Source organism: Lytechinus pictus, chromosome 8 (genome assembly GCF_037042905.1).
Source record: "Lytechinus pictus isolate F3 Inbred chromosome 8, Lp3.0, whole genome shotgun sequence".
In the NCBI taxonomy this organism is placed as follows: Eukaryota; Metazoa; Echinodermata; class Echinoidea; order Temnopleuroida; family Toxopneustidae; genus Lytechinus; species Lytechinus pictus.
In genome coordinates, this window is record NC_087252.1 from 41,087,313 (window position 1) to 41,112,323 (window position 25,011).

Genomic DNA, 25,011 nt, shown 5'->3' on the forward strand with positions numbered 1-25,011 from the left:
GGTCAAAATGAGTGGACAGGACGAAGGCAGAGAGTAGAGTGATGATGTGGTAGAGAAAACAAGTTGTTTTTACCAACATCAGAAAAGATGAGACAAAGAAATAAACGCCAAAAAGGGGGCAAAACACAGTTGGAAAGAACAAAGAAGAGAGAAGCAGACTGTGAGAAAAGCAAACATGCAAGCATCTCTGTAGTGACGTTGTATACCTGCAAGTTCATTGCAATAAACAAGGAACAATGAAGGGATGTTTGTCCCAAGTCTAGGAACAAAAGAAAAGTTGTTTCTCAATATAAAAATGTGTTTGCCGAGTAGATTTGGGCAGGAAATGAGCTGCCTTGTTCTGTGCAAGTACAGTATAGTAGTACATTGCTCATGGCAGAAACAAGTTCGAATGTAGACATGAAATTTGAAATAAAAGAAAGAATTTATATACATGTACAGTATGTTGAAATATAAATGAAAATATATACAAGGAAATAATATATAGATGTAGATATGTGAAAAGATATAGTCAAGTCACTACAGGATAATCATCTCATCATGTCTACACCATCCCATGACACGATCTTGGATCTCGTCATGTCAACATCCAGCGGGAGAGATAATTGTATGACATGATCTCGTATCCATTCGTGTGTATATCCTGTAGAAGATATGGTCATATGCCATGATCTTGAAACTTGTCATGTCTACATACTGAGAGAGAAAAGATGATCAGATGAGAAAATCTTCGATCCATTAACTTGGCATGCTATTATCTCCTCAAAATTTTTAAGACGATATCTAAGGAGATGTTACTTGTACCATGAGGCATCTCAAGATCCGAAATCTTTTCACATTATCATCCGTTCTCAAGGCTGGACAAATGACAAGACATAAGATAATAGCATTTTATCATCACTCAAAAAGGATGTCGACATGACGAGATCTAAGATCACGTTTTGTCCCTTTTACAGGATGCGGATCAGACGAGATGTCGTCATCTGACAATTTTTCCAAAGGATGTAGGTAATTAACTGAACATCTGGGTGACACTTTTAACCCTCCACAATACATGGGTCCCTATATAAAATAATAAGTTAAGCCGTGCACGTTAAAGTTCTTACGTGGTGAGTATTCCCCCTCTCCTGTGTACAAGACTGCCTTTAAACTCGAGTACCGTGTTGTAGCAGCGCAATGAGGTATTGTGTAAGTCACCGGTGACCTCACGACTAAGTCACCAGGAGCTAAGCACTGTACGCCAAAGCAGACTGACATCTCTTCGTTGGTGTCACCAAGATTAGGAGTATCGGTCAGGACACGAAGAGAGATTTCCTGTGGCTCTTTGCTGTCGATTGCGCCAGGAGGTATTTCAAGTTCAATCCCAAAGGACTCTAGCTGCAGTGTGCCTCCATGAACTCCAACTCTCTTGCAGCACTCCCTTTTGGCTGTTTCGACATTCCCTTCATGGGGTACTTAAAATTATTAACCATTACTATTGCCAAAAAACCCACTAGTTGAGTGGTATGCTCAAATTACAAAGAAAAATCAACAATTATCTATTATCTACCTTCTTTATCTTTCGTGATGTAAACATTAAACCGGTTACGTACAGCAGGAAATCCATAATGACCGACAAACATGTTTCAATACAAAAACAAATTTGTTGTGTACCACTGACAAGTTAAACGGTTTTCTGCTTATTGTAGTCCTTCAAAATCAAATTATGCAGAACCTACATATTTCATGGGGGCATAATAACATTTTAATAATAATTATAATAATAATATAACAATAATAATAGCAATAAACATTATTTATATAACGCATATCACAATATATCAAATATTGTTACATTATACTTTCCTTAAACTAGTTTTATCTTGATTATGAATTTGGTTTATTTCTTATATTAGTTAAGATAAATCATTATATCACATGAATTTCAACACAGAATTGTCTATTTACAGAGGAGACGATATTAACGAATCATCGGAATCACAGTACATATGATGAAATTATACTGTATCAGAAAGTTCTTATCTCTATAAATATGCATAATTTACGTGAGAAAATGATTCCACAAAATTCGATGTCTGCAGAAGTAAATTCCTAATACCTCCACTAATTGCGCACCTTTTTCTGTAAATGCATGCCTACTGTATGATTTGATGTTTTATATCTGCATAATCAAAAGCCGTGTAAATCTTATTGTTTTCAATTAACATAATTTGAATAAATCATTGTTTATGTGGTAACTATCAGGAAGAACAACCAATACCAACTCACCCATTGAAGAGGTTCGGAATGGTTGGATTAACGCCTTGTCCAACTTGGAAAGTATCCCTGCATCTTTTTGAGATTCTTCATATAATTCCCGACTCTCTTGTTTATCTGTCACTTTGACATGAGGATACATCTTTGAAAGTTTGTTCCTGTCAGATTCGGAAAGTGGGTTTTCTGAACCCAAAAACCTGATTTCCCGCAGCGTTCCAACGTTCTTTGGGCTTTGCCGGGACTGACTTTCAGACTGACTAAAGTCAATCTTGCAGCTGTCAAATGTAAGGACAACAACCTCTTTAAGGTCACTAGTTGTAAGATCAATTAAGTCAGTTACGGGTACAGCCCCTGATGCACCTTTAATTTGCAACCCAAAATCTGAAGATGTTCGGGACCATTCAACACACTTCATTACTACACCTCCTAGCTGTACACTTTCTACTTTGACAAATTCCAAACTAGGACTAATCATACGACATTCAAGTAGTAAGTTTGTAATCATTTGAAGTGCATAGTGGTGTTGAGGCCGACTCTGAAGATGAAAATCATTCAGATTAGGTAATTTGCATTCTTCAATAGCTGTGTTTGACTTATCCCATTTCATAGCTTTATAGCTTGTGACGGTGAGTGATTCAATGTTTTGACAGGAAAAAGATATGGAGAGAAAGAGATTGCACAGACTATCGAAGTTATATAGGTTACGTACTTCCAATCTTCTCAAAGAAGACATCGGGGTGTCGGAATGGTATCTGCTAATCAATGAAAATTCTGCACGATCACAATACAGAACCAGATTCTTTACATTAGGAAAACAATCACTGACGGCAAGTAATGTATCTTGAAGAGATGAATCCGTGTTTATCAAGTACAGGCAAACTCTGAAAACTGATATCATTGAAATGAAAGGCTTTCTTGTATGTTCATGTAAAAATGCATGGTCAACAGTAATATCTCCCACTGCTTGACACAATGGAGCCAGTGCAGATATCGTGTCTTGGAGGTTGTGTTGTCCTGGATGTCTCCATATGATATAAGTCAAAGAGCCATCACTTTTCCAGTATACAGTTTTACGTAATTCCTGCCCGCGATATCCAAAAACGGCGGTCTCGGCTAAAAGAAAAAATGAATATAAATTCTAAAGAATATATTTTTTTTCAGCTAGGCTTTAGAGAATTGAGTGATCAATTTAGAAATCTACTAATGAGTTAGTTTCAAGTATTGATATCATCATACAAATGGGTAAACAAGGTACTATACCTATGTACCAAAACATATTTAAATGGAATATAACAGCTGCTCAACAACTAGATTTAACTTCCTTTCAATCTGTATGTTTCATTAGCCGGTCGTCATTTATGAAGAATCTTCACGCACGACTTGAACATGTCCTAAAGTACAAGATCAGCTAAAGTATATACAAAGGGATAAATCATTGAGCAAAGGCCATTTTTTTCCCAAGGTGTCTCTTAATCTTTATTTTCCATCATATTTTTGGTATTTGAATGATCCACTAAAACAGTGGAATGGACTATTTATTTGCATTTTCCATAGGATTCAAGTTTCAGGAAACTACTATTACAATTACAATTAATTTGTGGGAGCATTGTTATAATGAGGCGTATATGTATATTCATAACCACATGGACTTTCTGTGCTGATCGTACGTATGATATAACGAATGTCATAAGAGGACAACTTTTAAATCAATAATTCTCCATGAAGAATGCTTGATTTGTACAATGAATAAATCGCATTGCAAGAAAAACATTCATAGTTGTACTGTAAATATTACTTTCTATCAACTCCTACTTTTTTATAGTTTGAATCCACTTACTGGTATATTCTTGAAGCTCCTGTAGTGTACGATATCGATACGAGCTCTCACTAGCAAAAACATGCAGTGTCCGTGTGTTGAGAAGGACGTCATTTAAATTTCTTGACTGCAGAAATTGATAATATGAATTTCGTTTATTTGTTAAATGAAAAGGCACTATTTAAAAGAAATACATTATTGATATAATTATTATTATCATAATTGTTGTTATCATTATTATTACTATCATTATTATTACTATTAATATTATTAAGAAAATAAATTCTTTCTCTGTTAATAGTACCTGCCCCAAAGTTGATAAAGTATAGGCCCTACAAAAATCCTTAAAAGAAGAAAGATACACTATTCATGTTTCTAAAATCTGCTATATTGAGTATAGATCGGACTTAAGATTAGACATCGGTGCCATTTTTTTTCCAAACCGGTTCCATCATCGAACTTTGCCTGACATAATGCTATCATCCTCCTGCACTTTAAATTCTGAGCACTAAGCTGGAAGGTCAAGGGCTCGTTTTCTTTGGTATCTTTTCGGTTGAGGATTGAACCCACTGCCTCATATCATTGCATCGTTGGTGAGGCGGGGGGGGGGGGGGTCTCTCTGGCAATGTGCCCTGATGCAATGCTGCACGGTTTATGTCATACACTAACTACACACAAAAACACTTCTAGTTTTAATTTTGTATGGTTTGAATAAAATGAAATTTAATGAAGTATCACTAATAACAAACGTACAAGCTTGAATTCTATCGGTGACTCGCCTCGTAACTTTACTTTTGTCAACTTCTTAACCTGAAAATTAAATTATAAATATGTGATGTGTGAAAAAATTGAGAATTCTTAATCTGATACAAAGCAATAATAATCATAACATAAGCTGTTATGAAAAATTATTGATGACGTAACAATAAACTAAGCATGGAATTAATATTATGCTGAAGAAAAGACGGAGATATACTTACGTTTTTCCCCTATAGACTATACTGATTAAGAGCACACGAAGTACCGTGAGTTCTCTCATAATCGCAAATCATTCTGTTCACTTTATTCAAATCCAAGTTCAAATACATTTCATTATTTTTATAGTAGTAAAATCAACGTGAATCCGTATGATTATCAAAATACAACATTTACTCCAATAATGACAAAAGTACGCAAAACTGAAATGGAAATCGTTGCTGTGTGAAAGCATTGGTAACCTAATTTGTCTGGTGAGCAACCATGAATGCATTCAGAAAATGTGTTTATATTATGGCTATAAAACACACACAAAACTATAATAATTTTTATAGTATAATCGTAAACAGTACGTATTGCTGCTTTCAACTATCATACTTATTATAACTTTGTGTTGTACTACCAGGGGATTCTATATGGACGGTGTATTATATCCGAATGGGAGTTCTGTATACTGCTTCGTGATGAGATTCCATTTATATTTCTGGTACAAAATATATGGTTAATACCGTACATGTTGAGCTTATATTGTGATCATATATTCTCCTTACTTATGATATAAGGTAAAGCCTAGTGTACAACAACTGTATTGTTAGAACAGTCTGGTGATCCAACCACATGCAAGCTATAATTCAACCCGTTTTAGATTTTGTCATTATCGGCTTATATTGATATAATATCAAAAATATATACATATATCTATGGTCGAAATAAAATCTCAAATTTGACACAAACCTTGGATGGACCAGCCGCCCTTCCAATTGGATGAACTGATGCTCTTATTACTCGCGGCTCTTTAACCTGAAAAATTATATTGAATGACTTCATTTATTCTTGTTTATTCTAAATTCAACATAAAATATAACGTAAATCATTGGAGTGGTAGAAAAATAATCAAAATATATTGTTGATTATGCAGGTTAAAATTTATTTTATATTAATTATTTCTTTTCAAATTGTATAATTAATTGCCAGGATATTCTAAATTGACAAAGTAATAAATCTGAAAGAAAGTATTGAATACTGTGTTATTTGAAAAAAAAAATATATTGGCAATTCCTGATATGGACAAAATAATTCAAGTCAAGACTGCACTTGGGCAAATTCATATAACAATTGATATTTAAGTAAAATAAACTAAACAAGAGGTAAACACATACTTTAAACTATAAGAGAAGACAAGAAAGAAGATAATTATGCCAAAAATATGTAACCATTATAAACTACTATGAAGTCTCTGTGGTTCATCGATTTATTCATATTTATTCAATTCAATTCAACTTCACTTCGCGTTATTGTATATCACATTTAATAATAACGAAAATACAACGCTTATTCCATTTATAAAGTTCAAAATACGGAAGTACGCCAAAACTGAAAGACAATCGTTTTTGTGTAAAATGAATTGACATTTTGTCTGGTCAGCAACCAAGTTTGTATATAGAAAAGCCATTACAAAATGACACTGGACAAAAAAGTATCCTGTTTATTTATAGCATGATATATATCGAAAAACATGATTACATTATAATCATAGACCAAAAACCAGAACGTATTGTTGATTATAATTATGTATTAATCTTTCTTTTAAATGAATTCGTACTTATTATTACTATGTGTTATCGATTGCAAGGGGATTCTATATGGACGGTCTATTGTATCCGAAAGGGAGTACTGTATACTGTTTGGGGATGAGATTTCATTCTATTTCTAGTACAACATGTACGGTTGATTTACATTTATTATTCTAATATTAATCAAATGTTTTGCTTATATTGTGATCATATATTCTCCTCATTGATAATGTCATTTATACCCAGGAGTAAAGCTCCTAATTGATTGATTACTTGCCTTGCATACATTTTTTTTTTCATTTCAAATTTGAACAAAACTTTACAATGTAAGGCAAAACAAAATAATGAAATGCGCAGAAATAAAATAAAGGGAACCAACTGAAAAGCAACGGTTCTTGTTGTGGGTTCCCTGCAATAAATAGTTGATTCAAATATATATTTCTTCAGTGAAATTCAAATCTCCATTAACAAAAGTTTATATTGAATGGTGCTTGTGATCCAACAACATGCACGTTGTAACCCAACCCGTTTAAGTTTATGTAACCATATGCCTTTATTGACTTTAAAGACTAAAAACATATATCAATGGTTGAAATAAAATCACAAATTTTACTAAGACGAACCTGGGATGAACCAGATAGTTCTTTTGGTAGATGGTCCCATGACGTTAGTCCTCCTGGCTCACTTACCTGAAAATAAAATTGATTGACAGCCCTTGTCCTTTTTTATTTCAAATTCAACCAAAAATTACAATGTAAATAATGTGAGTGGTAGACAAATAATCAAAGGACATTGTTGATTATACTCCTGAAATTTCTTATAAATTAATTAATCATTTTTATATTGTATTATCTGATGCCAGGATATTCCAAATTGACGAAGTATTTGACCCAGAGGCTTCAATCTGTGGAGGGGGGGGGGGCAATCGCCCCACCAATGAAAATATTGGGGGAATCATAACGCTATGCCCGCCCCCAATATATCCGGATATGCAGAAATAAAAATAAATTTTAGTGTTACACAGATTTCGGCAAGAGAGATTGAGATACACAACTCGTTCTTTGTTTAAAATCGTGCTCAAAACGTCCACTTTCAGATTGATATATAAGAATTTCCAGCTCGCGCTTCGCGTTCGCAATTTTTTTTAAAGCAAAATCCCACTATTTTACTGATTAAATAGGTGAAAAGAATGTCCCGTTTTAGTTATAAACCTCAAATGAACTTCAGCTTTGAATTTTTTGTCAGATCTAAATATCGAAAAATTCAGCTCGCGCGCTTCGCGCTTGCATCAATTGTTCTTTTAGATACCCATCTCAATCATGGGTACCAAAAACGTTTAGGATAACAAACTTTCAGGTCAGAATATAAAGAAATTTCAGCTCGCTATCTGCACTCGCATTATTTGTCTAGTGTGGTATGTATCCTCCTCATGAGTCACTACAGTCCTAAAAAGGTACCTTTTCATGTTTTCCAGGTCAGTATACTAAACAACATTCAGCTCCCAATTCGCGCTCCCATTAATTTGTTGGTGAGATATGTATCTCCTTCTAATGAGCCATATGTTTATATATGTATGTGTCTGTGTGTGTATGGGTGCGTGTGTGTGAGGGTGTGAGGGTGAGTGTGTGTGTGCGTCAGCTTGTTTGTTTTGTGTGATTGAGCGCCTTTGGAGCGTTTATTCATGACTTTGCCCCCCCCATCTGGAAAATGGATAGACGCCCCTGATCGGATCTATATCTGAAAGAGAGTATTGTATACTGTGTTATTTGCCAAAAAATGGCAATTCCCGATATGAACAAAATAATTCTATTGAAGACTGCACTGGAATAAAGTTATGGAACAATTAATATATACGTAAAATAAACTAAACAAGAGAGTAACCTATATTTTAAACTATAAGAGATGTCCAGAAAAGAAAACAATTATGCCGAAATTGTGTTACAAAAGAATATATAAACTACAATAGATAAAGACTCTGCTGTTCGTCGATTTATTCATATTTATTCAATTCAATTCAACTTTACTTCGCGTTATTGTATATCAAATATGTGTTAATGAAAGTACAACGCTTATTCCAATAATAAAGTTCAAAATACGAAAGTACGCCAAACTTAAATGACCATCGTTTCTGTGTGAAAGCATTGACAATTTGTCTTGTCAGCATTCATGTTTGCATATAGAAAAGTTGTTACAAAATGAAATTGGCCAATAAAGTATCCTGTTTATTATAGCTTGAAATAAACCAAAAAATATGATTTCATTATAATCGTAATAATAATATCGGCATATTTACCGAGGGTGGCCACTTCATTTCTAAAAACTGTTCTCCCAGCGGGCTCTGCTATCGTAGACAAAAGACCAAAACGTATTGTTGATTATAATTATGTATTAATCTTTCTTTTAAATGAATTCGTACTTATTATTACTATGTGTTATCTATTGCAAGGGGATTCTATATGGACGGTCTATTGTATCCGAAAGAGAGTACTGTATACATTCTGTTTCTGGTACAACATGTATGGCTAATTTACATGTATTATTATAATATTAATCAAATATTGTGCTAATATTGTGATCATATATTCTTCTTTTAGATTCTACCATGTATAGCGAGAGTAAAGCTCCCGAATGTTTGATTGACTGCCTTGCATACATTCTTTTTTCATTTCAAAATCGAATAAAAATTTACAATGTAAAGCAAAACAAAATAATGCTAAATGCTAAAATAATGATAATAGAGCTAAATTTTCTTCTAAATAAATAATGCTTTTTATATTGTACTATCTGGAGCCATGACATTCCAAATTAACAAAGTATTGCATTAGAGAGTATTGTAAACTGTGTTATTTGAAGAAAAAAATATTTGCGATTCCTGATATGAACATGAAGTTCAAAATACAAAAGTACGCCAATATTGAATGACAATAGTTTCAGTGTCTAATTTGTCTGGTCAGCATCGATGTTTGCACAGAGAAAAGACGTTACACAATGACACTGGACAATGAGGTACAATGTTTATTTATATTAGCATGAAATAAATGGGAAAATAGGATTATGTTATGATCGTAGACAATTTACAAGAACGTATTGTTCATTATGATTATGTGCTAATCTTTCTTTTAAATGAATTCCTACTTATCATTACAATGTGCTATCTATTGCCAAAGGATTCTGTATGTACGGTGTATTATATCCGACATGGTGCGCTGTATACTGCTTTATAATGGCATTTCATTCTGTTTTTGGTACAACATGTATGATTAATTTCTATTCATTCTTCCAATATGAATCAAATTTTTTGCTTTTATTGTTATCATACATTTTCCCCATTGGAAATACCATGTATAGCCAGGAGTACAGCTCCTGAATGATTGATTGACTGCCTTGCATACATGTACATTTTTATTTAAAAATTCACCAAAAATTTACAATGTAATGCAAAACAAACTAATGCAACACGCAGAAATAAACAAGAGGGACCAACAGGAAGCAAAGCTTCCCTGCAGTATATAGTTCATTAAGATATATATTTCTTCAGTGAAATTCAAATCGTACTTAGCAAGGTCTATATTGAATGATTCTGGTGATACAACCGCATGCAAGTGATGACCTAACCCGTTTAAGTTTATGTAATCATAGGCCTTTATTGACTTCGAAGAGTACAAACATATATCTATGGTTGAAATTAAATCACAAATTGAACTAAGACAAACCTGGGATGAACCATATAGGTCTGCTGCTAAACGGTCCCAAGACATTCGTCCTCTCGGCTCACTACCCTGAAAATGAAATAGATTAACTGATTTTATTCTTTTTCATTTCAAAATCAACCAAAACTACAATATAAATAATTGAAGTGGTAGAGATAATTTAAAAAACACGTTGATTATTCAGCAAAAACTTCTTTTAAATAAATTCATGTTTTTTATATTGTATAATCGGTTGCCAGGATATTCCAAATTGACAAGGTAATGGATCTCAAAGAAAGTATTGTATACTGTGTTAATTGAAAAAAAAATATTGGCAATTCCTGATATGAACAAACTAATCCTAGTCAAGACTGCTCTGGGGTAAAGTTATGAAACTATTAATATTAACGCAATATAATCTAAACTAGAAAGTAAGATATACTTTAAACTATATTAGAAACAAGAAAAGAAGATAATTATGCCGAAATTGTGTAACCATAGAATATATCAATTACAAAAGACGAAGACTCTGCTATTTGTCGATTCATTCATATTTATTCAATTCAACTTCACTTTGTGTATAAAACGCACACTACAATAATGAAGTTTAAAAGAACTAAAGTACGCCAAAAATGAAAGACAATCGTTTCTTTTTGAAAGTATTTCTAATTTGTTTGATCAGCATCCATGTTTGCGTATAGAAAATTCGTTACAAAATGTTACTGGCCAATAAGTATAAAGTCTATTTATAAAAGCATGGAATACACTGAAAAATATGATTGTTTTAAAATCGTAAACAATTTACCGGATCTTATTGTTCATTATGATTATGTGCTAATCTTTCTTTTAAATGATTTTCTACTTATTATTACAATGTGCTATATATTGCCAAAGGATTCTGTATGGACGGTGTATTATATCCGACATGGTGCGCTGTATACTGCTTTATAATGACATTTCATTCTGTTTTTGGTACAACATGTATGATTAATTTCTATTCATTCTTCCAATATGAATCAATTTTTTTGCTTTTATTGTTATCATACATTTTCCCCATTGGAAATACCATGTATAGCCAGGAGTACAGCTCCTGAATGATTGATGTACATTTTTATTTCAAAATTCACCAAAAATTTACAATGTAATGCAAAACAAATTAATGCAACACGCAGAAATAAACAAGAGGGACCAACAGGAAGCAAAGCTTCCCTGCAGTATATAGTTCATTAAGATATATATTTCTTCAGTGAAATTCAAATCGTACTTAGCAAGGTTTATATTTAATGATTCTGGTGATACAACCGCATGCAAGTGATGACCTAACCCGTTTAAGTTTATGTAATCATAGCCTTTATTGACTTCGAAGAGTACAAACATATATCTATGGTTGAAATTAAATCACAAATTGAACTAAGACAAACCTGGGATGAACCATATAGGTCTGCTGCTAAACGGTCCCAAGACATTCGTCCTCTCGGCTCACTACCCTGAAAATGAAATAGATTAACTGATTTTATTCTTTTTCATTTCAAAATCAACCAAAACTACAATATAAATAATTGGAGTGGTAGAAATAATTTAAAAAACACGTTGATTATTCAGCACAAACTTCTCTTAAATAAATTCATGTTTTTTATATTGTATAATCGGTTGCCAGGATATTCCAAATTGACAAGGTAATGGATCTCAAAGAAAGTATTGTATACTGTGTTATTTGAGAAAAAAATATTGGCAATACCTGATATGAACAAACTAATCCTAGTCAAGACTGCTCTGGGGTAAAGTTATGAAACTATTAATATTAACGCAATATAATCTAAACTAGAAAGTAAGATATACTTTAAACTATATTAGAAACAAGAAAAGAAGATAATTATGCCGAAATTGTGTAACCATAGAATATATCAATTACAAAAGACGAAGACTCTGCTATTCGTCAATTCATTCATATTTATTCAATTCAACTTCACTTTGTGTATACAACGCACACTCCAATAATGAAGTTTAAAAGAACTAAAGTACGCCAAAAATGAAAGACAATCGTTTCTTTTTGAAAGTATTTCTAATTTGTTTGATCAGCATCCATGTTTGCGTATAGAAAATTCGTTACAAAATGTTACTGGCCAATAAGTATAAAGTCTATTTATAAAAGCATGGAATACACTGAAAAATATGATTGTTTTATAATCGTAAACAATTTACCGGATCGTATTGTTCATTATGATTATGTACTAATCTTTCTTTTAAATGATTTTCTACTTATTATTACAATGTGCTATATATTGCCAAAGGATTCTGTATGGACGGTGTATTATATCCGACATTGTGCGCTGTATACTGCTTTATAATGACATTTCATTGTGTTTTTGGGACAACATGTATGATTAATTTCTATTTATTCTTCCAATATGAATCAAATTTTTTGCTTTTATTGTTATCATACATTCTCCCCATTGAAAATACCATGTATAGCCAGGAGTACAGCTCCTGAATGATTGATTGACTGCCTTGCATACATGTACATTTTTATTTCAAAATTCACCAAAAATTTACAATGTAATGGAAAACAAACTAATGCAACACGCAGAAATAAACAAGAGGGACCAACAGGAAGCAAAGCTTCCCTGCAGTATATAGTTCATTAAGATATATATTTCTTCAGTGAAATTCAAATCGTAATTAGCAAGGTTTATATTGAATGATTCTGGTGATACAACCGCATGCAAGTGATGACCTAACCCGTTTAAGTCTATATAATCATAGGCCTTTATTGACTTCGAAGAGTACAAACATATATCTATGGTTGAAATTAAATCACAAATTGAACTAAGACAAACCTGGGATGAACCATATAGGTCTGCTGCTAAACGGTCCCTAGACATTCGTCCTCTCGGCTCACTACCCTGAAAATGAAATAGATTAACTGATTTTATTCTTTTTCATTTCAAAATCAACCAAAACTACAATATAAATAATTGGAGTGGTAGAAATAATTAAAAAAACACGTTGATTATACAGCAAAAACTTCTCTTAAATAAATTCATGCTTTTTATATTGTATAATCGGTTGCCAGGATATTCCAAATTGACAAGGTATTGGATCTCAAAGAAAGTATTGTATACTGTGTTATTTGAGAAAAAAATATTGGCAATTCCTGATATGAACAAACTAATCCTAGTCAAGACTGCTCTGGGGTAAAGTTATGAAACTATTAATATTAACGCAATATAATCTAAACTAGAAAGTAAGATATACTTTAAACTATATTAGAAACAAGAAAAGAAGATAATTATGCAGAAATTGTGTAACCATAGAATATATCAATTATTATACAACACATGGATAGATCCTTGACAGCTGATTGGATGAAAGCGTGTCACATGACATTTAGAGGAATCAGCTATAGCACACTAAGATATGCTAGCCGTGCTATAGTCGACTATTGCACGCTCGTGCTATAGTCGACTATAGCACGCTGAAGTAAATGAGCCAGCACTGCAAGATCCCTGGGCACACTGAACCCATGGACATGCCCCGTACACGTGAAGTTAATTAGCGGTATACGCGCATAATCACGTTGTCGTATCTCTGACCGATGTACGTTACTGTGCATACACGTTACTAAGCTGAACACAGTGCACGTATGTACGTTGCTAAGCTAATTATTCCCAGGGTACGCTGCTTATTTTTGGATTTCCTTCAGGATTTTATGGAATTCGTTCACAAATTGGAATTCATTGATCTATGACTTTATGGATCTATGTTGAAAGTACTTGAATCTCCTGGGATTACTGGAGTAAATCTACTCGACGATCAAAAGACAACATTGTAAGCAAAATAAGACCTAACGCGCGTTAGTCATAGACTAGACCTATAGATCTAGCTTATCTAGATCTAGTCTAAACTGTAAGCTATCGGTGTTGTATAAAACAAATATTCAATGTTGTATTCTTGCAACGTTCCGAATATTACATTCGTTGCAAGTTGAAAGAAACAGTCTATTGAACTCCGCTTCTCGTCGTTGAGTAGACTGTTTCAACTTGCACACTCATGCAATATTCGGAACGATCGCACTCATACACATTGAATATTTGTATACAATAGACGAAGACTCTGCTATTCGTCGATTCATTCATATTTATTAAATTCAACATCACTTTGTGTATACAACGCACACTCCAATAATGAAGTTTAAAAGAACTAAAGTACGCCAAAAATGAAAGACAATCGTTTCTGTGTGAAAGTATTGCTAATTTGTTTGATCAGTATCCATGTTTGTGCATGGAAAATCCGTTACAAAATGTCACTGGACAATAAGGTATAAAGTCTATTTATAAAAGCATGATATAAACCGAACAAATATTATTATTTTATGATCTTAAACACTATTCCAGATCGTAATGTTCATTATGATTATGTGTTAATCTTTATTTTAAATGAATTCCTACTTATTATTACAATGTGCTATCTATTGCCAAAGGATTCTGTATGTACGGTGTATTATATCCGACATGGTGCGCTGTATACTGCTTTATAATGACATTTCATTCTGTTTTTGGTACAACATGTATTATTAATTTCTCTTCATTCTTCCAATATGAATAAAATTTTTGCTTTTATTGTTATCATACACTTTTCCCCTTTGAAAATAGCCAGGAATACAGCTCCTGAATGATTGTTTGACTGCCTTGCATACATGTACCTTTTTATTTCAAAATTCACCAAATATTTACAATGTAAGGCAAAACAAACTAATGCAACACGCAGAAATAAACAAGAGGGACCAACAGGAAGCAAAGCTTCCCTGCAGTATATAGCTCATTAAGATATATATTTCTTCAGTGAAATTCAAATCGTAATTAACAAGGTTTATATTGAATGATTCTGGTGATACAAGCGCATGCAAGTGATGACCTTACCCGTTTAAGTTTATGTAATCATAGGCCTTTATTGACTTCGAAGAGTACAAACATATATCTATGGTTGAAATTAAATCACAAATTGAACTAAGACAAACCTGGGATGAACCATATAGGTCTGCTGCTAAACGGTCCCTAGACATTCGTCCTCTCGGCTCACTACCCTGAAAATGAAATAGATTAACTGATTTTATTCTTTTTCATTTCAAAATCAACCAAAACTACAATATAAATAATTGAAGTGGTAGAAATAATTTTTAAAACACGTTGATTATACAGCAAAAAATTCTCTTAAATAAATTCATGCTTTTTATATTGTATAATCGCTTGCCAGGATATTCCAAATTGACAAGGTAATGGATCTCAAAGAAAGTATTGTATACTGTGTTATTTGAGAAAAAAATATTGGCAATTCCTGATATGAACAAACTAATCCTAGTCAAGACTGCTCTGGGGTAAAGTTATGAAACTATTAATATTAACGCAATATAATCTAAACTAGAAAGTAAGATATACTTTAAACTATATTAGAAACAAGAAAAGAAGATAATTATGCAGAAATTGTGTAACCATAGAATATATCAATTACAATAGACGAAGACTCTGCTATTCGTCGATTCATTCATATTTATTCAATTTAACTTCACTTTGTGTATACAACGCACACTCCAATAATGAAGTTTAAAAGAACTAAAGTACGCTAAAAATGAAAGACAATCGTTTCTGTGTGAAAGTATTGCTATTTTTTTTTATCAGTATCCATGTTTGTGCATAGAAAATCCGTTACAAAATTTCACTGGACAATAAGGTATAAAGTCTATTTATAAAAGCATGATATAAACCGTATACCAGATCGTAATGTTCATTATGATTATGTGCTAATCTTTCTTTTAAATGAATTCCTACTTATTATTACAATGTGCTATCTATTGCCAAAGGATTCTGTATGTACGGTGTATTATATCCGACATGGTGCGCTGTATACTGCTTTATAATGACATTTCATTGTGTTTTTGGTACAATATGTATGATTAATTTCTATTCATTCTTCCAATATGAATCAAATTTTTTGCTTTTATTATCATACATTTTCCCAATTGAAAATACCATGTATAGCCAGGAGTACAGCTCCTGAATGATTGATTGACTGCCTTGCATACATGTACATTTTTATTTCAAAATTCACCAAAAATTTACAATGTAATGGAAAACAAAATAATGCAACGCGCAGAAATAAACCAGAGGAACCAACAGGAAGCAAAGCTTCCCTGCAGTATATAGTTCATTAAGATATATATTTCTTCAGTGAAATTCAAATCATAATTAACAAGGTTTATATTGAATGGTTCTAGTGATACAAACACATACAAGTTGTAACCCAACCCGTTTAAGTGTATGTAATCATAGGCCTTATTGACTTCAAAGAATACACACATATATCTATGGTTGAAATTAAATCACAAATTTAACTGAAACAAACCTGGGAAGAAGCAGGTAGTTCTTCTTCTGATGATGAAGAGTCCAGTAACATAAGTCCTGTCGGCTCACTAACCTGAAAATGAAATCGATTGACTGCCTTTATTCTTTTTAATATCAAATTCAACCAAAATTACAATATAAATAATTGGATTAGTAGAATAAATCGAAAGACATTGTGTATGTAATCATAGGCCTTTATTGATTTCGAAGAATACACACATATATCTTTGAATGAAATACAATCACAAATTAGACAAACCTTGAATGAATCAGATAGATATCGATGCAACGATGACGTTCGTCTTCTCTGGTTTCTGACCTGAAAATTAAATTGATTGACTGCCTTTATCCTTTTTTCATTTCAAATTCAACCAAAAAATTAAACATAAATAATTGGAGTGGTAGACAAATAATCCATAAAGCATTATTATTCATTTTCCCAATTGAAAATACCATGTATAGCCAGGATTACAGCTCCTGAATGATTGATTGACTGCGTTGCATACATGTACATTTTTATTTCAAAATTCACCAAAAATTTACAATGTAATGGAAAACAAAATAATGCAACGCACAGAAATAAACCAGAGGAACCAACAGGAAGCAAAGCTTCCCTGCAGTATATAGTTCATTAAGATATATATTTCTTCAGTGAAATTTAAATCATAATTAACAAGGTTTATATTGAATGGTTCTAGTGATACAAACACATACAAGTTGTAACCCAACCCGTTTAAGTGTATGTAATCATAGGCCTTTATTGACTTCAAAGAATACACACATATATCTATGGTTGAAATTAAATCACAAATTTAACTGAAACAAACCTGGGAAGAAGCAGGTAGTTCTTCTTCTGATGATGAAGAGTCCAGTAACATAAGTCCTGTCGGCTCACTAACCTGAAAATGAAATCGATTGACTGCCTTTATTCTTTTTAATCTCAAATTCAACCAAAATTACAATATAAATAATTGGATTAGTAGAATAAATCGAAAGACATTGTGTATGTAATCATAGGCCTTTATTGATTTCGAAGAATACACACATATATCTTTGAATGAAATACAATCACAAATTAGACAAACCTTGAATGAATCAGATAGTTCTTTATATCGATGCAACGATGACGTTCGTCTTCTCTGGTTTTTTACCTGAAAATTAAATTGATTGACTGCCTTTATCCTTTTTTCATTTCAAATTCAACCAAAAAATTAAACATAAATAATTAGAGTGGTAGACAAATAATCCATAAAGCATTATTATTCTAATATTAATCAAATCCTGTGCTTATATTGTGATCGTATATTCTATTGATAATACCATGTATAGCCAGGAGTACAGCTCCTGAATGATTGATTGACTGCCTTGCATACATGTACATTTTTATTTCAAAATTCACCAAAAATTTACAATGTAATGGAAAACAAAATATATGCAACGCACAGAAATAAACCAGAGGAACCAACAGGAAGCAAAGCTTCCCTGCAGTATATAGTTAATTAAGATATATATTTATTCAGTGAAATTCAAATCGTAATTAACAAGGTTTATATTGAATGGTTCAGGTGATACAACCACATGCAGGTGATGACCCAACCCGTTTCAGTCTATATATTCACGTGATAACTCCACAATGCGCAGTGATCTCTGCAAGCATAATTGAATTGAAGTATGATTATGCTAAAATTAAGTCATTTCAGCCATTTGAATCTTAAAAGTGAATTTTTATATTGATTTATTGAAACATAGAAATATTGCATTGAATTTGTACCCAAAATCATGTTTTTTAGTCATTTTTTTATTTGATGAAAAGTTTTCAAAGGATCGTGGCCTAAAATCTGTATGTGCAGTCACGATAAATTTGGTGTTGACACTGTTGAAAATTGTGCGATACTTGTTAAAAAAAAATCCTGAAAGCTTGTGCCAAGACCACTATGCATTATGGAGATATTGTGTGAATCGTTGAGGGGGAGGGGGTCATCAAATAGACCCCCACCCCCCCCCCCCCCCAGTTGGTTAAGACCTGATCTGGGTGGTGAACTTATAAAGGCAGTTAAATTGTATGTAAACTAGAGTAGAAATGCACCTGTATGTGATATAATTATTCTGTGTATATTTCAAAACACTTCTCTCATTTCCATCATCTATAATGATTGTTTGTTTGCCCCTAATTATCGTTAATAATTAAATGACCTGATATTTTCAATAGGTGTTTTATACTTGACTCATTAGCTTGTCACCAAAAAGAGAATTCCAAAGTGTAGGGTGCCTGCATTTTTCCAATAGTTCGGATGTAGAAGCAATAACATGCCATATAGCTAGGGGAGGCGCCAGGGTGTTTTGGTAGGGGGGGGCGAACTTTCCAGGGGGGGGGGGTGACATCATAATATTTTTTGAAAATTGAACAACAGGGGTAAAATCAGGGTAAAATGGCTTATACATGATTAAAAACGCTATTTTTACAATTATCTACCCTTCACCCTTTCTTTTTCTTCCTCTTTTTCTTCTTTTCTCTTAATTTTTTTTTTTTTTCCTACTCAAAATATTGCAACCGCATCTTTCAGCAATTTACATGGGAGACCTACTAGTTTTTCAAAACATGACTTAAAGTACATATATAATTTTTCAACCATTTTATATTCCTTGTTGTTGTTTTTATAGAATCATCCTAATTATTTGTAAATATTGTAATTAATAGTTATTTTTTCTAATCCCTTATAATTATTTATATAAATAATTCATGTAATTTTGTTTCTAAATAAACATATAAATATAAAAAAAGTTGTTACATGTATATAATGATCGATGTGTTCTTGTCTGTGTCATTATAATATTACAATATATGTTCTTTTTTTACATGATTTTCTGTATAATTGTTTTATTTTGTAAAATATACCAAACTATTATTTAAGAATTTACATTTCAGCAAGGTAAAAACTTTACATAACTGCTGTGTATTTTTTTAAATGAATCATTTTGGTGTAAATTTTACTTCTGTATTCTGTACCCTTTACTCTGCTAGTACATGGAGAACCTATTGGGTGAACACAATAACAGAGTAAAGGGTACAGAATACTGAAGAAAAATTACAACAAAATGATGCATTAAAAAAAATTAGTCAGCAAGTATGTAATTTTTTTACCTAACTGAAATCTAATTCTTACATAATAGTTTGGTATATTTTACAAAATAGGGGTCAGGTAAAACTTTACACAATTGTTGTGGAGTTCTATACGTACATCGCAGATGTGTATTTTTTACAAAATGAAAAAATTACACAGCATGTTGACAAACAATAATGTGCCTTTAATCAAATATCTGTGTGGAATATTTTAACTTTTATAAGTGTCCAATAACTGTTTTGCCAAGTGTATATATATATATATATATATACAGTGCGTCCCAGAATAAACGAAACCGAGATTTAGCGATGATTTATCATAACTTAATCACAAATAAAATAGACAAATGACCTACCAATGTAAAGCTTAGAATCTCCTCTTTCATCTGATATTACTTAGATTATTCCTCATTCACGCATGAGTGAACAAAAACAATTTGATGGAAGGATACCAAAAACTCATTTGGCGGGGGGTATCTGAATTTCAAAAAGAAAATCACATGTCCTAAAAGTTCAATATCTGCTCTTTAATTTGATACCTCAATTACAGAAAATGGTCAAGAAATAACAAAGTTCTGGTTATTTGAAATAAGGCTTGAATTTCTATAATTTCATTAAATAAACTGTTTTTACCGGTTTCCCACAGAAGCTCTCACATGGTTAACAAAAGACTTAATGCATGGCTGATCGTCAACAAAACGGAGTGTCGAGTGAGTTTGAACGCTAGCCTGTAAAACCTCTTCATTTTATGAAATTATTGAAATTCAAGCCTTATTTCAAATAACCAGAACTTTGTTATTTCTTGATCATTTTCTCTAATTGAGGTATCAAATTAAAGAGCAGATATTGAACTTTTTAAAAATGTGGTTTTCCTTTTGAAAGCCAGATACAACCCGCCAAATGACTTTTTGGTATCCCCTCTTCTAATTGTTTTTGCTCACTCATGTGTGAATGAGGAATAATCTAAGTAATATCAGATGAAAAAGGAGATTCTAAGCTTTACATTGATAGGTCATTTGTCTATTTTATTTGTGATTAAGTTATGATAAATCATCGCTAAATCTCGGTTTCGTTTATTCTGGGACGCACTGTATATATATATATACACAACAAAAAAAGTAAGTCCCCCCTTGAACAAACATCAATAATTTCCGAACCAATGGGAGTTTTTGATATATTTTTACATGAGCGTGTAGGTAATTTTATAAGCTACCCTCTGAGTAAATGTTGTGGATGTATTTTACGTCATGCTTCAGTGAGAACCGTCAGAAGGCAAAAATGTCACTTTTCAAAAGTCACAAGCCAAAAATCATGACTTTGATTCCATTTTATTGGAACTGATTCCACATTCTCATCATGAAAATTAGTCAGAAGGCTTGTAAAAGGTACTTTCTAAAAGACGATACATTTCTTGGGCTAAATTTCACGGTTGAATAAACACAAGTCAAAATTTTCTACAAGTGGATTTTTTACACATTTTCATCACTATAAATGACAGAATATGATGACAGTTATTTTAGGGAAGAGCATCTTCAACACTGTTCATCGTTTCACGGTTCAATGAAAATTTATTGAAAACAAAAAATACGATTTTCAAATATCATAGGCAAGTATTGTTTCATTTTGGTAATTGAAACTGACTTTTTATCAACTTTTTCGTTATGTTCATGACCAATTAACATGATTCAATGATTCAAAGGCGTTTAATTAAACATTCACGCTTGAATGAACATGTTGAATGTGATTAGCTCTTTTTTATGTTATTGGAAAAAATGCAACTTGTAACTATGGATATCTGTCACAAACCTCCTTACATGGTTCATTTGATTTGATTTTTATGAAAATCCCGATGTTTAATGCATCAGTGAGCACACAATATTCAAAAATTATGCAAATGAGAAGAAAGTTCAAGGCCTTGGCCCCACTCTGTGCCGTATCGAATTGTTATTTTGATGTGCACGCCTTTTGGATAGTGTTACTCTAAAGCCATGTGCGAAGTTTAATGAAATAGCTGAAACAAACCCTCATTTCATATTTGTTAAAATTTTGACTTCCTCTCTCATAGACTTGTGTACATTATGGGTGCATATGTTTAAGAATAAGTTACCCCTTATTCAATATGGTGGAACTTTTTTTCAAGGCTGTCTTCAGCAATGTCATTTGGCAGTAATGTTTATCAACCTATGGGCAGAATTCTGTGCAAAAATCATCCATCAATTCTATCACCACACACTTTCCGAACCTTTAACATTTTCATGGTTGAGTGAGCACATTCGAAAACTTATACTGCATGAATGTATTCTTTTCTTAACAATTTTTCATGATCAGTTTAATTTATGGACAAATCAATAGTGGATCCAGAATTTTAAATTTGGGGAGGGGCCTATAATCGGGGGGAGCCACCAACATTTTCAAATTTAACATGATCTAACAAGTTGTAAAGGATACTACCATAAATCCCTAAGATGATACGTCACAATACAAGGGCCGAGGAACGGTTTTCAAAGTGGGGGGGGGGGGGGGTTCAGCCAAAAGGGGGTGGGCTGACTATGCAACTTTTTCCCAACTTTGTATTTGCACAATCTGGAAAACGACTCTTGTGACTTTAAAAAATTGTCATTTTTAATTCATTCTTTAATTACTCATGCAGGACTCAACCGATCAATTTCATTTTTCCCCCAGGAGTTGCTTAACGAGTGAAAAAAATTACCTACGAAATATCATATCTCAAAATAATTCCCTTCAAAAGTTACAGCAATTGGATTTAGGGGGGACGTACTTTTTGGTTGTGTATATATACCTGTTGAACGTCTGCTACCGATGGTTTCACGCCCGAACTTGAAGCGATCTTTAGGGAGACTGAGGTTATTGACTGTGTGATGTGGCGGATCAATTTGACGCTTCGGTTATTTCCCGTTTGGTCACGTTCGGTGTCTGCACTTTGAAATCACTTCCGACCATTTGTTTAGGGACATTTTTTTGTTATTAAGGATACTTTTTCCTCCAGGAATAGATAGCACAAGCCACTTTTACTTTGGTTTAAATTTGACCTATTTTTTATTGAATACACAAAAATAATAGGTACCTAACAAATGTTGATATTAACCCTTAAAGGACTAGGCTATTTTAGATGTATTAAGGACTGGGGGCCATGATGGCTCCCCTTCTGATCTCGGCCGCAGTTCGCAAAAAAGCGCCGAAATTCGGTAAGCACATTCCCTACCACATAAACTACAAGCCAGTATAAGAAATATGAAAATTATTATTTTTTCATGTATTCTTTATAGATAAAATATGCAAATTTATTCGTGAACAACATTATTTGCATATTCAACATCAATCTTACTTCAAAATTTCTCTTTTAATCAAAATGTCGTATGTGTAATTTAAAGGGATGGTCCGGGCTGAAAGTATATATAGCTTAATAAATAGAGTAGAATTCACTAAGCAAAACGCCGACAATTTCATCAAAATCGGATAACAAATAACAAAGTTATTGAATTTTAGAATTAAGCAATATTTTGTGAAAACAGTCGTCATGAATATTCATTAGGTGGACTGATGATGTCACATCTCCACTTTTTCTTTTGTATTTTATTATATGAAATTAGCTTTATTCAATTTTTTTCCTCCAAGAACTAGAAAAATTGGATTGACAACTGAATAGTGCTTTAGATATTTATTGCTGCAATTTATTTCATTATAAGAGAGACATATTATTCACACGAGTATGAAATAATGGAAAAATAATGATTTTATGTAATAACATAAGAAAACGGAAAGTGGAGAAGTGACATCATCAACCCATCTAATGAATATTCATGACGACTGCTTTCACGAAATATTGCTAAACTTTAAACTTCAATTAGTTTATTATTTGTTATCCGATTTTGATGAAATTTTCGGCATTTTGCTCAGTGAATTCTACTCTATGTATTAAGATATAAATATTTTAGCCTGGACCATCCCTTTAATTTAAAAGTTTGTAGGTAGAAAAATTTCGAAAGCAAATTGTTTTTCTTATGTATTTCTTTGTTTTTAAAATTTCTTATGTATCTTTTTGTTATTTCATCTTTTGTTTTTTATTTTTATTTTTTTCAATGGAAAATACTAAATTTAATCTGCCATAGACCTTGTACACAAAGTATACAAATGAGCCATTTTCGACTTGACATTGTCTTGCAGAAAGTTATGATGCTAATCCCGTATGTCGCAAGTTTGGTTTTCAAAGATATTAAGAAAAGTCAAAAAATGTTGCGGCACCATCTTTTGTGCGTTTCGGAAATATCGCATGAAGCTTGATTCCTTTTAGGGTTAAGACCCCAAAAACTGACATTTTCACAGAGCACTTTTTAAAAATCAATTTATAAATCAAACACTATAGTGAAAGTTCCATTAATGGACTGAAACATTTATTAGTATATTGACTTCAAAACTTGATATTTTAAGCTCCATATTGGGCAAGATATGTATATTACCTGCACTGTAAAAAATTAAGTGCCAATGTAACATTTACAGTGCTTGCATAGTAACTGCACTACGAGTGCTGATTTTCTCGTTCAAATTTAAACTATAAAATCAGCACTCGTAGTGCAGTCACCATACAAGCACTGTAAGTGCTAAATTAGCACTTCGTTTTTCCAGTGTAACAGGCGATGCGAGCGCGATTGAAAATTTTATGTAGTGACATGACAGATTTTTTATTTTCCAAGTCTCCTCTTCATCTTATTCCTCTCTTTTCCCATCTTTTTCTTTCTTTTCTTTCTTTCCCCTGTTTTCTTCCTTTTTTCTTTGCTCCGCCAATTGGGGGCCCAGGCCCCTCGCCCCCTTGTTTCCGTCTATCTAATGGACGCATGACTCAGAACAATGGAAAGTAATGCTATCAAATTTTCATTTGCAATAGCATATTACGTTTTTGAGTTATTTTTTTTTCTGGCTTCTATTGCTATATTATATTCAGAAAACAAAGTTCATAACTTTTTCTTCTTTCATATGAGACCTTAGGCGTAAAATATGAATGACGCATGGTCGATAAGAGGTTGTATGAAAACATACATAATTTCTATCTATCAATGATTATGCCATTTTCACCTCGGCCATTTTTACCTCTGCCATTATTACCTCTGCCATTTTTACCTCTGCCATTTTTATCTCTGCCATTATTACCTCTGCCATTATTACC

The 25,011-nt window shown here is 32.6% G+C and overlaps 1 protein-coding gene across 16 annotated transcripts in view; it reads right to left on the bottom strand.

Annotated features, from left to right (window-relative positions):
- Positions 1–25,011, bottom strand: part of LOC135155203 (uncharacterized) — a 58,138-nt gene that overhangs the window by 17,603 nt on the left and 15,524 nt on the right. For 5 of the 16 annotated variants that reach the window (XM_064104082.1, XM_064104085.1, XM_064104081.1 and 2 more), the window contains 15 exons: positions 17,794–17,859; positions 17,536–17,607; positions 16,968–17,027; positions 16,710–16,781; positions 15,328–15,393; positions 13,148–13,213; positions 11,732–11,797; positions 10,335–10,400; positions 8,915–8,962; positions 7,245–7,310; positions 5,783–5,848; positions 4,826–4,882; positions 4,094–4,199; positions 2,269–3,369; positions 1,107–1,454 (listed from right to left, as the gene is read on the bottom strand). In XM_064104082.1, coding sequence (XP_063960152.1) covers positions 1,107–1,454; positions 2,269–3,369; positions 4,094–4,199; positions 4,826–4,882; positions 5,783–5,848; positions 7,245–7,310; positions 8,915–8,962; positions 10,335–10,400; positions 11,732–11,797; positions 13,148–13,213; positions 15,328–15,393; positions 16,710–16,781; positions 16,968–17,027; positions 17,536–17,607; positions 17,794–17,859 — 2,326 coding nt within the window. The remainder of the gene's footprint in view (positions 1–1,106; positions 1,455–2,268; positions 3,370–4,093; positions 4,200–4,825; positions 4,883–5,782; positions 5,849–7,244; positions 7,311–8,914; positions 8,963–10,334; positions 10,401–11,731; positions 11,798–13,147; positions 13,214–15,327; positions 15,394–16,709; positions 16,782–16,967; positions 17,028–17,535; positions 17,608–17,793; positions 17,860–25,011) is intronic. The other 11 variants (XM_064104087.1, XM_064104086.1, XM_064104089.1 and 8 more) reach the window with 10 other exon arrangements.